This window comes from Cygnus atratus, chromosome 1 (genome assembly GCF_013377495.2).
Source record: "Cygnus atratus isolate AKBS03 ecotype Queensland, Australia chromosome 1, CAtr_DNAZoo_HiC_assembly, whole genome shotgun sequence".
NCBI lineage: Eukaryota > Metazoa > Chordata > Aves > Anseriformes > Anatidae > Cygnus > Cygnus atratus.
Window position 1 is genome coordinate 110,013,197 of NC_066362.1, and position 19,304 is coordinate 110,032,500.

At 40.5% G+C, this 19,304-nt stretch overlaps 2 protein-coding genes across 2 annotated transcripts in view; one reads left to right on the top strand and one right to left on the bottom strand.

The window, feature by feature from the left end:
• The window catches only part of BACH1 (BTB domain and CNC homolog 1), an 88,745-nt gene extending 74,171 nt beyond the window's left edge, over positions 1-14,574 (top strand). The window contains exon 5 of the mRNA XM_050709018.1: positions 13,488-14,574. Coding sequence (XP_050564975.1) covers positions 13,488-13,514 — 27 coding nt within the window. The 3' untranslated portion in view covers positions 13,515-14,574. The remainder of the gene's footprint in view (positions 1-13,487) is intronic.
• Positions 14,575-17,433: 2,859 nt separating this feature from the next.
• Positions 17,434-19,304, bottom strand: part of GRIK1 (glutamate ionotropic receptor kainate type subunit 1) — a 161,757-nt gene continuing 159,886 nt past the window's right edge. Inside the window, exon 17 of the mRNA XM_035546079.1 lies at positions 17,434-17,863. Coding sequence (XP_035401972.1) covers positions 17,708-17,863 — 156 coding nt within the window. The 3' untranslated portion in view covers positions 17,434-17,707. The remainder of the gene's footprint in view (positions 17,864-19,304) is intronic.

Here is a 19,304-nt window from a genome sequence, read left to right on the forward strand (position 1 = left end):
AACAGGAGATTTATCCTCCCAAATGGTGAAGTGTCCTCTCAAGTGCTGCTCAATTTTAACATAAAGGACTCCCCATTAATATTTTGGGAGGAGAGTTAGTGGTTTTTTTGGATATCATGAGCTAAGAACATTAGCCAGGTGGGGCTTGGGAACAGACATGATATCTTTTATTAGACAAACTGGTACAGTTGGGAAAAATAAAAATGTTTTCTGGCACACACTGGCTGAAATGAAAGCAGCAAGTTTCAAAGTGAAATACAGAGTGGGAACAGTTGCTCTGAGTTTAACTGGTTGTCTTGGTGGTTAGGCTGTCTGAGAGAGAAGGTAAGAAGCAAGGAGTAAGGGAGGATTTTGGTACTAGGAAAGGCAGCTAAGGACAGAGGAGGAGGAAGGAATTATCACTTGTAGAGCCCAGAGGGGCTAAGGAGTGACTGCTGAGCTCTAATGTTTTCTGAAATCACAGCAATAGAGTGGTCTCTCAAGGAATCAAATACTTTTATCTTACAAGAAACTACAAGAAACTATTGATTTATTTTTTTTTTTTTACATTTTTGGATTTCTTTTTCTTCTGTTTTCTGCCTTTCCTTAGCTTTCCTTCACTTCTGTCAGGCCTTTCAAAGTACCGAAAATGAACGATGCCTACAAATTCTCCCCGGTGTTTAGAAAAGTTCTTATCCCTTCCTACCTCTTTCTCACCCGTACCTCTTTAAAAACTCTCTGTTCCCAGAAACATTATTGGCACAAGGTAGAAATTTGGAAAAGAGAGAGAGAGAGAGTCGTTTTTAAATTAAATTTCTTTGAATAGTTTTTTTTCTTTTTAGCAGCTGGAAAAATATATAATCAAAATAGTTGGTTTTAAGAGCTAAGCTAATGCTGCTATAAAAGTAGAAGTAGGGAGTTAAAGGCACTGATAGCAAAGAGAAGCACATGCATGTTTAGAGCCACATATGTGCACACTGGCTGTGTGTCTCACGTCTGACTCATCACCATCATGTTCCAGCACAGATCACTCACATGTGGGGCTGCATTTAATTCACCTTTCTTCTGGGGGCTGTTCTTTTATTGGAAGGTGAAATGACAATTATATAGGGTAAAGCTTACAGGAAATTTCTCCCCCAGACTGGTTAGTCTGTCCAAATGACAGCAGCCCCCCTGTCCCTTGCTGCTGCAGTGACCCCAGCAACCAGGCAGGCTGGGGGCTGTGGACATAGCCCTGCACAGTGCCATGGCAGCACCAGGGGGACACATCTTCACACCATGTGCACTCACTAAAACACCCACGCACACGTGTGCTGCCATCTCTCATCTTCCATCCTGGCAGGGGGAGCGGATCCACTTGTCAGGCACATCGCTCTGTGAGCATCCCCACTCTGGTTCTGCGTGCCTAGTCTGTCTTGTCGAATGGGCACTTCATAATTTTAAGTAAGGAGATCTGCTAACAGATACGATACTCTTTAGGAGGGATTCATGTACTCCATCACTTTTGAAGAAGAGGGTGCTGCTTAGTGTAAGTAAGAGTGATGGTAGATGTTTTTTTCAGACCTGTGCTGCTCATCTATTTGTTTACAGAAGCATCAATCTGAACTAGAGGACTTCACTGATGGATGTAGCACAACCATGCCTGTCTATATGATACAAATTATATATGATACAGACTTTATTTAGCATATATCTATTTTCTTTGGGCATGTTAGCTATGCTCTTCTCTTTAGTTAAGGATTTAAATGAGAACACAAATGAGTTTGGACAGTCCTGTGAGACTTTCCTGTTCTTAACTTTGGTTCTTGGCTCTGCCACAGATCTCTTATGTGACCTTGATCAAATTGCTTAACACCTCTGAAATGGGTTACTCTCTGTAAATTAGTGATAATAGATTTATCTCTGCTTTCACTTTCAGCTTCTATTTTAATTGGATGGGAAGTGTCCTCTGCTTACTTTGGTTCTGTATTTTACTCAGAAGCAGTGTTTAGAGTAATGTGACCTGACTTCAGCTGAAGTCTTTGGTAGTCTTACGCTACTAAGACTGGGGACTAGTCAGTTCAGTTTAAATGATGTAAATGACAAGTGCTTGAAAATTTGTTATGAGTGACAATTACATTTTAATTCTCTTTGAGAAGGATTTTTTTTATGCATACCTATTTTAACAAAAAATTGTAAATTCATGCATCTGCCTAAGCTGGAGAAATATTCGGGTTTGAAGTGCCAAATTTCTAAGAGGCTATTATCAATCACAGCCTTTCTGATCTTGCCAAAGCCAGACAGAAAAATCTCAGGAGTAACCCCTCTTTCATGAAATTTGTAGACCAGTTTTTCAGCCTCTAAGAGGTTATGGGAAACTGCATGTCTAGCAATAACTATTACCTCTGAGACTTTTATATAACTGCAGGAACTCACAGTGCCCCATTTGCTATTTTAGGAATAGTTTAGGGTCTGTCTTGGGTCATTAGTTGAGTTGTGAAATCATATAGTTTTTTGCAGTCACTTTATGTGTTTATATTACTGGAAAAAAAAAAACTTGAATCCTCCTTTTCTTTTTCCTACATGATGGTGTTGCAGACTTGTTTAGTATCCTCAGTTGCTCACTAGTGAAGAGCTCAAAGGTCACTTTGACATGTGGAGCTAGACATGGAAAGGGCAGGATTTGAGTAATAATAAAGATTTCTTGTCTTGTTCAGAAATTTACTGCATGCATCTGTGCTTCTATCTGCAATATATTTCGCAATCAAAAATAAGGCTGAAATGCTTTTTTTTTTTTTTTGTGGGGTGGGGTGGGGAAGGAAAGCAGTGATAACTGCTTCCATATATTGCTTTTCATAAGCAGCTTGAGGTTGATGTTATCTTCCTTTGTTCCCATGGACCTTCCTTATTTTATGGGATTAGATTTCTGACCCAGGCACCCTATTTCTTTTCCTTTACCCATGATTTCATCAGCTATTGATCTAATCATAATAATTATAATAACAACAACAACAAAATTTTCTTGTTGTTATATCCTAAAGAAAACCCTTAGAAAACCCTTAATGTTCATAATTCTCCCCAGAAAGGGGACTGCCCTGAGGCATTTAGGTTTCTCTTTGTCTGGAGGAATTAAAGATCAACATTTGTCAGGAATATGAGGATGTCTGTAGCTCTGCTTTGGTGCAGGGGAACTAAATGACCTCTCAAGACTCTTTCTAGTTCAATTTTCTGTCTCCACTACATAGCATTGCAATATGTCTAGAAAGAGCAGAAAAGATCCTGCATATAAATATCCCATTACAGTACTCTTTTTTCAATAACACTTGAAAGGTCAGATTTGAAGGGAAAATCTCCGTGCAACATATAACTACTGTGTTGCTATTGATACATTAATCTCCTATATATTTTTTAAAAGATAACAACAAAGAAAAAGCAGAAAAAAAAAAGCAGGTGTACAATAGTTGCAGGAGGAACCTTGGAAATATGTTTCACCAAGGGCAGAAATTTAAGGATTTTGAAAAAAAAAAGAGTCTTACCCTGTAGAAGTACTTCATAGACAGGAAAACTCTATTTATGCCTGGAATCACCTGGAAGTACATGGAACCACTGAAGTAAGGATAACAGGTGTGGGTCAATGGTCATAAAGCCAAACATGCAAAAGAACAAATGCATACAATTTCTTGTGTGCATACAAAGCAAAAGTTTCTCTCCTTTCAACCAGTGCTGCATGCTATAATATTTCTTCAGATGGTATAGCTGGGAGTCAGTCTAGCAGGCACTGCAGAATTGGTTGTCTCCATCTGCTCTTTCATCTCAGTGGTTAACCTTAATCTCAGAAATGCCCATTTTTTAATATTTTTTTTCCTAGTTTCAAATGAAAAATAATATTAGCCCTTAACTATCATGGTATGTAGCTACCTACAGAGATGATAGATTTCTTAAATAAATATAGAAGTCCATTCATTTATTAAAAAAACACTGGCTAAATTGAATAAATGTTGATCATCTATTAATATTAAGAATAACGTGTCTTGCTAATGTTTTGGCTATGGATTGGCATCATTGTTTACTCACATTTCGAAACAGCATTGCAGAATGGATGATGCTCAAATCTGTATCTGAAAAACCCACCATAATCTTTCTGCAGAGAACTTCAGGGGTGAGGAAAACAGAAAAAGAAAGAATGAAGAGCTATAAGACGAGACTTGTGCAGCAAGTTCAGCAACTCATTTTACCTACTTTATATGCATTTTGTATAAATCAAAGGTCACACTTTGAGTCTATGTTAAATCATCAGATAGCTGCTTTCAAAATGTCAGCAATTCATTGCACAAATAGTCTGCCAAATAATAGTTAATCAAGTATAAATGGCATGCAGATTCTCATGTAAACTTTGGGAAAATTGTTAACCTCAGCTAAATGTAGATAATATTTTTCATGGAAGTCACTTCATACACTTGCCTTGGCTGATTTAGTCTGGGCATAGCTCTGCTGTAAATCATTTCAGAAATGTGGATTATACTGAAAAGACATGTTTGATCTTATTAATATAACTGTACCTTCTATCCTCTGTCTGGGAGTTTCTTGCTGCATAAAAGCAGCCTCTTCACAGATCTATGTCACGAGTTTAGAGAATACTTTGGGTCAAACCTTTAAAGAGAAAGTATTTGTGTAATGAGCATAAGCCTGGATTTTCCCCCATATTTCACTGTAGGCAGAATGACATACAAAGGAGTTGACAGATTCTCTGGTTACTTCAAAACAGCCCTTAAGCTCTTGACAAGACCAGCTTTCCTTCCATTTGCACTGAGATTAGCTGTTGTGCCACCTGTCCCTTTTCCTTCTTCCCTTTTTCTTGCCAGTGTGTCAGCTCCCTTCTCCTTCACTTCCCTACCACATCAGTTCTGTCAAGGCCACTTCATTTTCACTCAGTTTTCTTTATAGCCAGTTGCCCCCCCATCCCAGCCCAATTCAGCCCAGGGCTGAAGAGACATGTAAAGGGAAATCCAGCCACCCCTCCTCTTCAAGGATGCGGGATGAAGGCTGGATGAAAAGTATGGTGCTGAGCCATCTTTACCCACAGACCATGTCCCATTTCTTTTCTCATGACTGGATTTTTTTCTGAGGGAGAAAGAAAGCTTAAGAATAGGCTTGGAGCTCAGTTACTGGAAATGCCCATTGCTTTCTGGTGCAAAGGCAGCGGAGCATGGACTCGCCTTGATGCACTCATGGTGCTTGTTCTTTCTCTGACAGATATTCTGCTCTCTCAAGCCAATTGCTTCATGCCTTTCTTTGCTTGGCAGCCCTGCCCAGTGCTATGTGTCTCCAATTCTCCATGGCAAGCTTGTTTCTCACCATTTTAAGGAAAATTCCCTTGCGCTCTTTTGGGGTTTGGAGTCATAACGTCTTTTCAGTCCATTTTTCCTGTCACAGTTGTGCCCCATATCTGCACTGTGAACCTCTACCATGATTTATACATGCCCTAATTTATGGTCATTAGTTAGCTATCAGCATGAGCCACTTTTACGTCAGACCATGGCTCTGTGATGTAAGTGGTCAGGATCGAAGTGTTGCTGAGGTACATTATCCATGCTTTCTAGCACTTGAGATACAGTTCATCTCTTCTTGTTGATTGTAGGAACTTGCAGTGTGCTATGAGCTGTGTACAACTAACTAAATAAGTTCTGGCATGTCTCTGGTTGTCCACATCACTTGCCCTTTCCCTTTGCCTGGCTTGCTCAGCCCTTGGATGAGGTCTCCTTCCCCTCTGTAGAGGTCAGGTGAGGGACCCGTGGTGGGGCTGAGCCAGGCCCTTCGTCTGGGTGCTGGGAGTGAGGAGGCCTGGTGCCCAGCTGGGGGCTGTTCAGGTGCCTGTGTTTGAGAGGGGATCACTTCACTACCATAGTGGCATTTCAGAGTGACAGACATTAGTAAAAGCAGAAGCAGAGGGGCTCAGGAGGTAGCTGGGTGCAGCAATGCCCTGGGGGCCTGCATGCCATCCCAGGCTGACAGGGGAAAGTTGGTGTGTGCCAGGCAGAGCTGTGTGCCAGGCAGAGCTGTCAGCTCGGGAAATGTGTCATGTGAGTGGTGTGTTTAGAGGCCATTTGTCCTCCTCAAGGCAGGTTCACCTTGACCAAGGCAATCCTGAGAGGTCTGGCCTGTTTAGCTTAGGCCTGTTCTGTCCTTTCCAGGCCACCTGTACCAGTGCCTCTGTGTCAGTAATATCCTCCTCCTTGATGAAGTCTGACTGTCTTCCTTCCTGTCCCTGTGCTGCAGGCAGAGGACAGTATTTCCTCTCTAGAGGAACCTTGGATGTATTTGAATATCATCTTATTTCCCCTCAGTCATTGCTGGACTAAATAACTTTAGTTCTTTCATCTGCCCACCCAGATGACTCTTTTGGGGCAGTTTTTTTCTGCTCTCCTCTAATTTCTGCCCCCGTTAATCTTGAAGCACAAGCCCCCCCGGCCAGGTACAATACTCCAGCTGGGCTCTTACTAGAGCCAAGCACACTAACTAGAGAGGTGCCAGTGTCTCTCTTGCACGTGCACTGCCACGTACCCAGCCCGGTATGTTTGCCTTCTCACACAGCAGTATGAGCACAGTCAGTTGTAATCCCCTGATCCTCTGCTGAGGGAACACTGCACACACATTTGTTCTCTGTAGGCAACTGGTTATTCATGTGCTAGGGTGGTGCTTTACATTTGTCCTTAATGAATTGCATTCAACCGGTGTCATAGGAACTTTCCAACCTAGCAAGATCCCTCTGAATTATGACTGTGCCCTCCAGAGAGTTTGTTGATACTCCAGAGTTGGGCTACTCTGCAAATGAGTTTATTATCTTTCACCATTCACATTATTTATGGAAAAGGTGAATTGATAATAAAATGCTGAATATCTGTTTTGACATTTTGTTCAGCATCATACATTCCCAAAGAACTGGTTCCTTGGGATTGCAAAGGAGATGCAACCAGTCTTGTATCAGACATATAACCCATTAGGTGTATGAATGAGTTTGTTCTTCAATGACTAAAAATAATTTATCCATAAGCTGTTTGCCTGCTGTGCCACTGTGGCATACAAAAGTGGTTCAGTAATGTGTGTCATCTTACTAGGATAATGCTGATGAACTTACAAAATGAATGTGTTGGTGTAAGTTTACCGTCTTTCTTAAAATCACATCATGTCATTATAAAAAATTTTGGACCCATTATCAGCTACTTTATCTTCAAGCATTTTTGTAGAACAGCTGAATATGTGCCATCCAGGCAGTCTGCATAGTGTAGAAACAATTTATATTTTACTTATCAGACTTAACAGTCCACCTCCCAGAAGTCTATTGAATTTCAATCCTATAAGATGTATTTCAAGTAATTAAAGTTGGCTAAGCCTTGCTGGAAATCAGTACTGGGTGGGAAAGGTATATGTCTATCCTGCAAAATAGTCACATGTAGAAACAAACAAGCTAAGCTGGTGTCTCTGCATAATTCAGCACAGTTTAGATATGTTAGCCCTGGCAGTAGTATAAAGATTTGAAATTGCCTTCAGTTGTGGTGCTAGTAAGTTTTATAGTGGCATGCGCATCCTTCTCCAGTGGCCCTGCTGAATGCCTTAAGTTTGCCTTCTTGGGTCCATACCCCCAAAGGACAGTCCAAGAGCAAAAGCCTCTTCAGCCTCACTACTCTCTACTTTGCAGCAGGAAGTACCCTAAACTGCTGTTATGAATATTTGTTTTCAGGATGGTATTTCCTCCTGAGCTAGACCAGTGTGTTTTCCACTGTTTTTCCAGGTTTTTCCAGCTTTTAATTTTTTTAAAAAGTCACTTGTGTAAGCTGGGTATATTGGTGATACGCTGGTAACTATCTGCAGAGATAAAGCTGAAAGCAATATAAATAATTAATGTTTTTCTCCTGTTGAATGTCTCTTACTTAGCATTAGCTGTCATTAAAACCAATAGAAGGGATACAGAACAGAATGAGTTACATTTACTGAATTTAGCCTTTAGATAACTGTCAAATAGGTCATGCTAATTAGGTGTTGCATTAAGACAATTTTGATTATGGCAACTGTCACTAAGGGCTGTTGTCAGGGATTGTCTTCCAGCTCATTTTTCTTTATAGGCAAGCATGTCTCAACATTAAAAATACCACTGTGCTGGCTCTTAGGTATACAGCCAAGCTTTGTGTGGGTTTGTAGAGATGTGGGTACTTCGCATGCTAAGAACAGAAACTGGAAAAGATAATTTAGACATCAATAATTGGACAAGTTTGCTGTCTTTAATTAAACAGTCAGATAAAGCTTTATATCTGACTTTATATCACTGCACTATCTGGGGGGCCTTCTAAATGGATTGCAGTTACTGTGCTCCAGATATACCCTGAAATGAGTAGATAACTTAGACATCTAGAGGATAACGAAGATTACCTTGCAGGGTTCAGTCTCTGACTGGGTGATGTTTTTTATAGGAAGAAAGAGAGATAATAGTTTGGGAAGAGAAGGAACAGTAACAGCATTCTGGAAAAGCTTTTCTCACGCTTCAGAGCATCCCCTAGAGACTCTCAGACTCTGATTTAATCATCACAGGAAGATTATTTAATCTATCATTAACCTGGGTTTAAGTTTTTAAAAAATAAGCAATCCATTTATTTTGAAAGGGGAGTTGGGAAAGCAGAAAACAAGCATGTCTGTAAAGAAAGCTATCTTTTCTGGGTGACATCTTTTTGACAAGAGAAGCATCAGTCAAATGTATGGGAAACTTGATCCTTGTACTTTCTCTTCCGTCTCAGAAAAAGCAAAAACCACATCACTCTTGTTGTCGTTCTTGTGAAGATGCAAATTCACCAGTGTACACAATGACTTTTTAAATGAATGGCAGCCTACTCAACTCCTCCGAGTGGGAAATCCTCTGGGAGGATTTGCAGGATACAGATGTCCTCTCCATCCTTCTGCCCCCGCCTGTGAGGGACTGATACCCAACCTCCGTGAGCAGGCTATTAATCTGACATGCAATCTGATTGAATGAAATGGGGTAAATCCCTGTTGGATAACAAAATGCTAGATTAGCAGTTAGCAAACGTTGTGATTAGAGAGATTAACTGCTAAAGACATCATTCTTTCAGATATAAAGCCTCCATTTTCATTTAGAGTTGGTAGTCCATGAAAAACTACTGTGCTAGCAATTAAGAAACTGTAAACGTGCTGACCTGCAGAAGGGTGAATGAAACCTAAGGTAACTTTGGTAGCAGTATTTCTTGCTGTTTGCTTGTTAGGCACTCCATTTTTCTTCCTCTGGGCATTTAAAGCTGTGTCCTCTCAAGAGACACTGTTTTCTTTGAAGAGGATGTGATTCAGTGTTGGCTACAACGAGCAGAATTCATTCTTTTTGTCATTAGGTTTGTTTTGTTAGGTATGGGACAACAGCTTTAAAGCAAGGACGTGCAAATGGCTGCAAAGATCAAAGGCTTCCCCACAATTTTCTGAGCTGCCTCCTGGAAATCTACCACCGGACATTAAAGGTTACAGTGGTCTCCCCTAGTGGCGCTTGCAAACTCTATAATTTAAAAAATAATCATTGAAATATGATATGCACTTTAATAGGCACCATTAAGTTAGTCGGCTAGTTTAATTCAATATGGACATGATATTTAGTTTATGCTTTGAGATGGCAAGCAGGAGCTTTACAAAACATACTATACTTTTTTTTTTTCAACAGTGCTGCATCTCTTTCTAAGTGTCAGTGGAGAGTCCAGTGCTCTTCCGCTCTAAGCACATCTGCGTAAAACCTGAAAATCTGATAAATAACAAATGGAAAGGGAATACCAGTATTTTGTCAAAACCTGAAGTGAAAGCTTTTGGGGATACTAGTGTTTATATCAAATTCCCTTTCTTTGCAGAATAAAGATGATTAAAAATGAAAAGAGGAAATGCAGATCAGGAAAAAAACATAGGAAATGTATTACGGATACATTTAACAGGTAGCTTTAAATGTGATCTCTCACATTTCTCCCTTTCCAGAGACATGATAGGTAAATAATTAGAGTTAAGCTAAATCATACAAAGAGGTGTCCTTTTGGGGTTAAAATAAATAAATAAATAAATAAATATCTTGATTTAAGCAACTGCTTTTGAATATTCTGCTAGGATCAAACTGCATCTTTGGGCATCCAAATCGTTTAAAAAATGTGGCTCATACTTGATGCAATGAAGGGAGACTCACTAGATTACCTTCCATGCTCAGACCCGCTGAAACTAACACATCTTTTCCCCTGCGCAAACAGGAAGACTTAACGTTTCATACAGTGTGACTAAAGCCCTCTGGACAACGCTCAGAGTAGTTTCTCTAGTCGGTATTTTCAGCAGTCTGGTGCTTTGTGCATGAGTAAAAGCCCATGGGAGGAAGTTTCAACCCCATCTGTGGATAATTCATTAAAAATTTTCCACTCTTGCTGCTTGGGAATGAAGGAGCTCACTACCAGCTTGCCAGAACAAAGCTTTCAAAGTCTTTGTCACTTCCATTGTCATCCTGCACCAAACAGAAACCCATCTCCCTGCAACATGTTTTTTCTCCCTCCACTTGTGCTAGTTTGCTGCACCCCTTCAGAAGGTTAAAATATCATCCACAGTGGTCTCATCTGGTCCTGCCTCGCTGTTTTTTAGATCAGAATATTTCTTTAGCCTTGTAGTTTCCAGGAAGAGATGGTAGGCAGCTCAAATATAAAAATCCATGTTTGCTTTTAGGATATCTTAATTAATCACTTGAAAAAACCTGAACACTTTTGCAGCAGCGTTGTTTTTTCTCACAATTTTCAGAAACAATATGGTGCTTTTGCTGGGGTACAAGATTTTCAGCAGAAAACCAAGCACCAAAACCACAAAAAAGGATGTGGCAGCTTTGCATGCTGTTGCTTTGTAGAAAACTCAACATTGGAAAAAAAAAATAATAATAATAAATCCAGGCCTCTTACAGTGTCTCCTTTAGTATATATTTTGTAAGTAAATGAGTATGATGTCAGTTGTGGGCAGAACACAAAGGAGGTATAATGAGTCAACTTATGAGTAACTGGGTTATGTGAATTGTTCATCAGTCTGGATAACACCTCACCAGGCTGGAGCTCACTTGCAAGTAGACGGCAGACCAGCTAGCCTTGTAAATATGTGCCATCTTATCCTGCAAAGCTCAGTAACATCCCAGCTTTTAGCACTTTATCCATTCCTGGTAACTCCCCTTATAGTTTTCAAGATGAGGAGTCCCCCCTACTGTAAATATTTTTGGGCTATTGATAGAAAAATTCTCATTTGATCTTGGAGGTCTTTTCCCACCTTAATGACTCTATGGTTCCTGTAGCAGGATTTTCTCCAGCTGTAGTTTGTATAAAGGCAGTTTGCTGATTGCATTGCCCCAAATTGGCTAAAGTTTGTGGGTGCTGTCCCCTCGGAGGGCCTCTGTCCTGAGCTGTGTTAAGCTGGGGAGAGCTCCAGGCTTCCTGAGAGTCTGGCTTCTGGAAAATATACCCAAGCCCCACTTTGCTTTTGAAAATCTTGGCTAAAGATGAGTAACGCATAAAGCAATGTGGGTCTTTCTGAAGCAAAAAAAATAACTGCTTCCAAGCAGTACCTTATCTGAAACCACTGCGGAGTGGAGAAGTGTTTTGGGCTGCTGCACACTTGTATGCGTTTCAGAGAGGACGAGCACAGCGTTATCTGGTTCAGGTGTTTCTGTAATTGTGATTCATTAGGATAACACACAGCGTTCAGTGTCTAGCACCTGTGTGCTCCTGCTGGGCTGGTGTCAGTGCTCTCTGCTGTGATATGAAATGTACGGCTCTACTGGCTAGTTCAAGATATTTTTCTCCTCTAGTAGTCTCTTTTCAATGTATTTCTTCACCTCTGCCGCTCTGAAGGTGTGGTTGCAAGTAGCTTTTAAATGACCCAGGAGCATAAGCAGAGTGCTGAGTTTTATCCATCCTGCCAGAGAGGGATTGCCCACATGTTCCCAATGGCACATGACTGTCCCTCTCTTACTGAGGAGCCATTTCTCCTCCACTGTGAGGGAAGGGGAGGAATAAGGGCAGTCAGCCCAGCTTGCCACAGGGTGACAACTATAAAAGGTGCATAAGGGATAGACATTTTTTAAGGTGGCTTGCTGTGTTTGAAAGCCTCCTATAGGGAGGATGGAAGAGTGAGGTGCCTGTCCCTTCTCTTGGCACTTGTAGGGCTGATATGTGTTTCGGTGTTACGCACTGTGGGTGAGCATCCTTATTTGCTGTATTCACAGCTACCTGCAAGAGCAGATGCAGTGCCCAGGGCTCAATGGACAATTTGTGGAATTTGAGGTCTTTATATCTGTGGTTTTTATTATTCAGAGTCAGGCTGGAAACCCAGCTTTCCCCCAGACCTCAGCTTGTCTGAGCTGAAAGCTGCTACATGTGTGAGGTTGCCCCATGTTACCAGCTCCAAGGGGCTGGGCACATCATGAATGGGTGGCCCAGGCATGGGTCTCATCTCCCACGCTGTGCAACTGCTGTCAAAATCTAGAAATGCAAGGGTGAGCTTCGTGTTTTCACACTGATAGCTAGATAACGATTGTGCTAATGATAACAAAGCTTGATTTGGGGGAGGTTACAAGAGGCAAATGGGAATCAGAATGCATCAGCAGGAAAAAAATATGCATCTCTATCAATCGATTGAGTTGAAATAAAATTGCAGTTGTTTGACAGCTGTAAGTGATTTATCTTTAAATAGCAGCAGCTCTGATCCCTGAGAAATCGTGACTCCTGCAAGCCTGGCAGAGAGTAATTAGGGGACAAGCTCAGCAGTCAATAAATGCCCCATGGGATTACACATTCACAGCAGACCCACAAGATGCAGTCCTCTGATAAAGGGTTCAAAAGGTAATAAGCTCATCTGTTTTGCAGTATCTTATTAATCATAGTATTGGGCTGGGTCCTGTGCACACAACTTAAACAGTTGCTTACATATTTCCAATATTATTTCTTTTCCACTGAGCATGCCTTCCCACTTTCTCAAGAAAGTTGATGGATGTTAAATTACCCTTATTAAGACCACAGACTGGTGGTGGGTAGTGATATGGGAAAGATCACTTGACATTAAAACAAGGCCATTTCTGGAGTGAAACACATTAAAGCTATTCAACAGCATCAGTCAATATTGTATTTCTCTTTTATAAACAATGAGGATGTATGCCTGCTGCTGCCAAGACAGAGATCTGATGAGGATATTTGCTTTCCTAGTGGATAATCTCTAATCAGGCTTCCCTTGTACTGCATGCTGCCATGCAGGAAAATAGGCAGGAAAAAGTATTTGTTGGGATATGGTGAAAAGGTCACAGTAATCATATTTGCTACCATGTCGATATTTAAGATTGCCCTGTGCTCGTCCCCCCTCCCTCAGGACAAAATAACTTTCTCAGTCATGGCATGAATTTACAAGCAGCATCTGAAGCCAAGGAAAATGTTTCTAGTGACACAGGTTCTTTAAAAAGGTATTTTTTGTTTGTTTGTTTTATACAGAAAATGACAAGAGCAGTATGGCTGTGAATGGACTGTTTGAGCCTGTATGTGGAGCTGGGACCTGTTTGTGAGTGGCATTCGAGCAGCCTAACCAGTGACCTGAAGATGTTTTTGAGAAGGGTGGAAAAGGTCACAGCTCCAAATGAGAAGAGCGCTTGGCTGAATCCTTAAATACCACTGGGATTTAAACAGATCCCTAAGCCTCTTCCCCAGCTGCAATTTTAACTAGCTGAAATATCAAATATTCTGTTGAATCAAGGTGAGAGACGTGGTGGTCTCAAGCTCTCGTGCATGTGTCCTTCAGGTCCAGAGGTGGAGCCAGGACAAGATCACCACTGGCCTGAGGCAGGAGCAAACACTGAGAGCAGGTGTCCCTCAAATTCCTTCACTGCCTCATGTTAATCCTTTTTGTAGTTTCTCAAAAGAAAGCCAATTAGTGATGGAGTCACAGGCCATGACAGTAGTGCCATAAGAAGGTCAAGAGAGGAAACAGAGCAAGGGGTTGTGTGAGTGGTCTGTAACTGCTTGGAGGTTTGGGGGAGCCCACATCTCATCAGGTAGTTCACACCTCAAATCCACCCAGGCTTTGAGGAAAACTTATACTGGAGGAGATTTTATAACCCATCATAAACCTGCATTCCAGGAGATGGAAGGGAAGGGCACGGGCACACATAGTGATGTGTTGCTTCATGAAATCATGGCAGGCTAGTTAGCTCCTTTACTGTAACTATAGTTTGTTAAGCTGCCATCCGAGATTAACACAGAAACTTCCTGATACACTGTGACTCTTTCAAGCTACTAAAAAGGAAAAAAAGGAAATTAAAGAAGAATTAAATATGCTCTATTTATTGTTTCCCCACTACCACATATTTCTTTGCAGACAGCAAAGACAGTCTTTTTTTTTTTTTTTTTTCCCCACCATCTTTTTTTAAGGGGTGGGCCACAAGTGAAAAAATTTAAAAGCAACTAACCAAAATACTGGCTCTTGGTTTCAAGAAAACATTAGGTTTTTTTTTTTTTTTTTTTTTTTAATGGAACTTGGAATTCTTTAACCTCAAGATCTAAGGCACAGAAGAGTGTTCCTTTTAAAAAAAAAAAAAGAAAAAGAAAAAGGCCTGATCATAAATCTGTTACCACTTTGAACCTATTCATTTAAAAATATCTTAGCTAAAGGCTGTGGATGGCAGAGTGATAGAGTTACTCAGACTGAAAAATAATAACTTGCTTTTCAATCATGTTATTAGGACATTACTGGTGGTCTGAAGAGCCTGTTTGTAACCTGAAGGTGACATAAATAAAAGAAACTACCTTCAGAAGGATGAAGACACCTTATCATAAGATCCTCTATGAGCTCTCAGGGCCAGGGGCTGTTTTTCTTAACTATTGCTTATCAACCCAACATGTTACTGTAGTAGGCAACAGACCAAGGTTCCCAAAAGCAAGCATTGATTTGAGAGTTTTCTACTGTCGTCACTGAAAAAGAGACTATTCTCCTTGCTTTCTCAGGGGCTGACTGCTCTGAACCCTCTGAGACAAACTCAGGGATGACAGATACAGTCCAGAGGAAATGCTGGAAAACAACAATAATAATTTCTGTCTTCAGCAGAAGGAGAAGAATAATCTAAGGAGTTTGGGGCCAGGCAGCTTAACTCCAGGTGCCTGGCAAACACTGGCATATACTTCATAAATAATTGGTTGGAAATGAGCAAGAGTTAATATGAATGTGTCAATCCTAAATCTTGTTAATCTGATGAATTTCCTTTAGCAGCCTAAGGGGCCCTGTGGGTGAGGGAAGGGCTTCTCCATCTCAATTTTAATAAGCCTTTGATCCTGTCCTGTGTGACATTTTCATAAACAAGTAGGGCAATAGGCCAGATGACATATTCTGTCTGGTAGCCAGGAGTGCAAAACTGTCCTATTAACTGTCAGAGCCTCCCTGTCAAAATAGGAGGGGGATCTTCAGGCGTCTGTCCAGCATCTGGGTCTTCTTTAAGGTTGGTCTTTAGTGAGTGTATTTGCTAAATCTGCAGGTACCACCAAGCTGGTTAAGGCAAAAAGCATGGCTGGGGACAAACTGATCTTGACAAACTGAAACAGTGGGGAAACTTCTTTTTTTTTTCTTTTTTTTTTTTTTTTTTAAGTGCAATTGTAAATGGGCATGGCCCTAAACTTGTGCTGAAATCATCACTGCCTGTATTGCAGAGGACTCACTTGCTTTACCCAGTTCAAGCAAGGCAAACCTCATCACAAGGTGTATGAGCAATGGTGCTGCCTTCAAGGAACACGAAAGAGTTTTTCTGCCCAGCTTCACACAGGTAAGACTTTAGGTGGAAGAGCACATCTAGTTTTGTGCATTCTGTTTTGAGAAGGATATGTACTAATAACAGAGAGCACTGGGCAAAGCAATGGTAATAGTGTGAGTTTTAGAAAAACTGACCCCTGTGAAAAGGCTAAGTGAACAGAGGTGTCTTCTAGCCTATAGTAATAATATCAAAATGTATCACTTCTGAAGTAGGGCTTTAGTAAGAAATACCATTTTCTTTCAGATTGACCTTGCCATGCAAGATCACCAGGGGCTGCACAGGGCAATGGTGTGAGGCAAAGGTGGAAGAGGGATTTCTGCACTCAACAGTTTCCACATTACTTTCTGCTTTTGCAGAGTAAATGGCCATTGATACAAGGCAAAAGTAATCAGTGGTAAGCAGTATGTTCCCTGGGGTAATACAAGAAGGACAATAAAACTTAACACTTTGCTGAAGCACCTGCGTAACGAGCATCACCACAATTAGAAGCAAGCACTGTTGACATGACTGGGGCTCACCCAGTCCCACATGCTGTGCAGAAAAGCAGTCAGTGGCTCCGGTTCTCTGGTTCCCCTTTTCCAGCCTTGCATTATGACTAGGGATGGTCATAGTGTTGGGACCACCCTGGGCAGACCATACCCTTACTCAGCCCAGCATGTAGGACGGCAAGGTTCTGCTGCCCATCCACAAGGCACAAGGGGACCCATCCCCTACACCCACCCTCATCCCTTGCAGGGCATGTATGGGAGTACCTGAATTTCTCAGGTTTTCTTCTGCAGGCAGCCTCAGAGCTAAGCAGCTGGCACCAATAAAAGCCCCAGGAGCAACAGAATTAATCACAAGGAAAATGTAATAAATATAAATGTACTTCACCTTACTCTAATATAAAGGCACTGCTATATGGAGGAAGGATGGGGGAACCTGCTGCTAATGCATCAGTGCTCTTAAGACAGATTTTTTTCATTAAAAAAAAAAAAAAGAAAAGAAGACTTAATTTCTTCTTCCCAGCTAAAACGTTTTGCTGGTGCCCCAAGCTGCAAAAATGGCTTCAAGTCCTGAGCATTGGCTGTATCTCTGTCAGATGTGTTATCTTTCTGGTCAAGGTTTGTTAGAAATTGAATATTGTGGGCTCTAATTTCTAAAGTGATTTTTATTTTGAAGTCAAGAATCAATTTATTGGTATTGGAGCTGGAAAATACGGCACCATGACAATGTCAGTGTTGCCTTCACCTGTTCACTGATAATTACCTTCGTGATTTTATTTTTGCCTTTTGAACGTCTAGCACCCGGAGACACAGCATTACCAAATAATCTCATTTTAAAATAAATGAAAAAGGAAGAAGATAAAGGAAAAACAAGTTTGTCACAGATGAGAACCTGAAGAGTGTTCTTTACAACATCATTTAAAAGTAAAAATAACTCATTGTATATGCCTTAGTATTAAATACATTTTTGTACTCATTGTTTATGAGTTAATTGTATGAATTTTTATTTTGGTTGTCTAGACCCAAGTTTCTAAACAAGTGTGCTCAGTAGAACTGCAATCTTTTCTTCAAAAGAAATAAAAAGATACCACTCCCAGATTATTGGAAAAAAGATCCCTGTCTCTTGTTTGTTTATTTATTTAGAAAGCACATACAGCGATGCATGGGGAGGGGAAGAGAGATGCAAAACAGGTGAGCATACAAATCCATCTCAGAAGAAAGAGTGAGACACTTCCCAGGTGATTAGTAGTACATCAGTCTATGTGAGCATTTAAACTGTTGTACCTCTAGATTAAAAAAAGAAACCACAGAGAATTTCTGAAGAACAAGGTAAATGTCTATATTTCAGAAATCCCACCACAATCAACTTGTAGGCAACAAAGTTTTTGTTCTGTTTTTGTTCCTGATTTTTCCTCCGAAGGGTCTCTCCTGCTCATGCTATGGTTTCTTTCCTCAGTGTCCTCCTCTGGTGACAAGTAAGGATACTTGTGAATGAAGACTTCCCCTTAGTTCTTGACCTTTTCTTTAACTTCTTCTGATGCTTGAGTGAAATGCCAAGCTCCTCCATTATAGCATTGAAAGAAAGACACTGGTGGAACATGAAAATTGCATTAGACACTTTTCATTGAAGACAGAGTTTGACCATACCCTCTAACCAAATTGTGGCTCTTAGAAACAAGGACCTCATCTCTTAAAGGCAGGATCAGAAAGCTTCTCTGGTGAATTCTGCCAGCCTTTTGTTGGTCTCTAATGTATAGTAGGTGAAGTCTGTAAGTCAGTTTTCTTGCCTAACTTGACTTCCACTGAAATTAATTTAACTTTGGTTTAAATAAAGCTGATTACGAATGCTGCTGAAATACTACACAGATGCCTTTGTTATATTTCGGTGGCTTCACATCATAAAACTTATCCTTTTTTTCAGCAGGTAAATTTCCTCCTGACCTTAAAAGCAAAAAGTTTCTTTTAAAATCCTTAGCCACCCCTAGATTATGAATACTAAAGAAGAAAAACAAATATTTCCTTGTGGTTTAATTACTTTCCCTTCGTGAAATTAATAAGCAATTCCAAAATACAGCACACTCCACAATACTTTTTCCTCTTTGGAAAGAATCTTTTTCAAATATTGTGTATCAGAGAAAGAAGAGAAATTACCACAAGAATGAGGTAGCTGAATAGTTTAGAAAGCAAAGAGAAATCTTTTTTTCTTTCCACTATCACAACATTAACAAAAACATTTTGGATAAATGGAAAAATCAGTTAAAATCTATTGCTGGGATAATTACTTGTAACACAAAAAGCACAAAGAATCTTTTAAGTGGAAGTATCTAGTAAGGCAAAAGATTGTTCCATGCAAATATGTATAAATAGATTATTTATACATAAAATGAAGTGATGGTAGCAGTGTGAAACAAAGCTATAACCACCTTACCTCCACCACACTAAATAAATCCTCCTACCAGACCCTTTCTAGAACAGTAGAACTGCTCAGTTTTAACACAGCTGGCTAAAAAAACAGTTCAACAGTTCTTGTCAACAAATGAGAGCAACAGCACACAGACACGGTTCTTTGCATCAAATACAAATTCCCTTCTACGATGATACCAGTGCAAGGAGAGCAGTGTTCAGTCCTTAACCACTAATAACTCAATGGTGATTTCAACTATGCAGGCTGATTTAAAAAAAAAAAAAAAAGGCAGGAGAAGAGAGAGAAAAGAGTAAAAAAATTGGTATGTTATCGAAGAGAAGATCCAGGCTTTCTACCATCCAGCTGAATTCCAGTGGAATATTTGCAAATGCAAAAGAGAGTATGAGGGTAACCTGGATAAAGGTTAGGTCATTTGTGTAAGGTAGCAAAGGGATTCCTGAGTAGTGAACTCCACACACTGCGCTTCTTCCTGTCAAGTAGAAACCCTCCGGGTAGAGTGTGTATCCTTGATTCTGCACGAGACCAATACTTCTGTGCATCAGTGTGTCTGTGGTTTAAATGTACATGATCATGCAGGCATCATCATGTCCGTTTGTGGGATGAG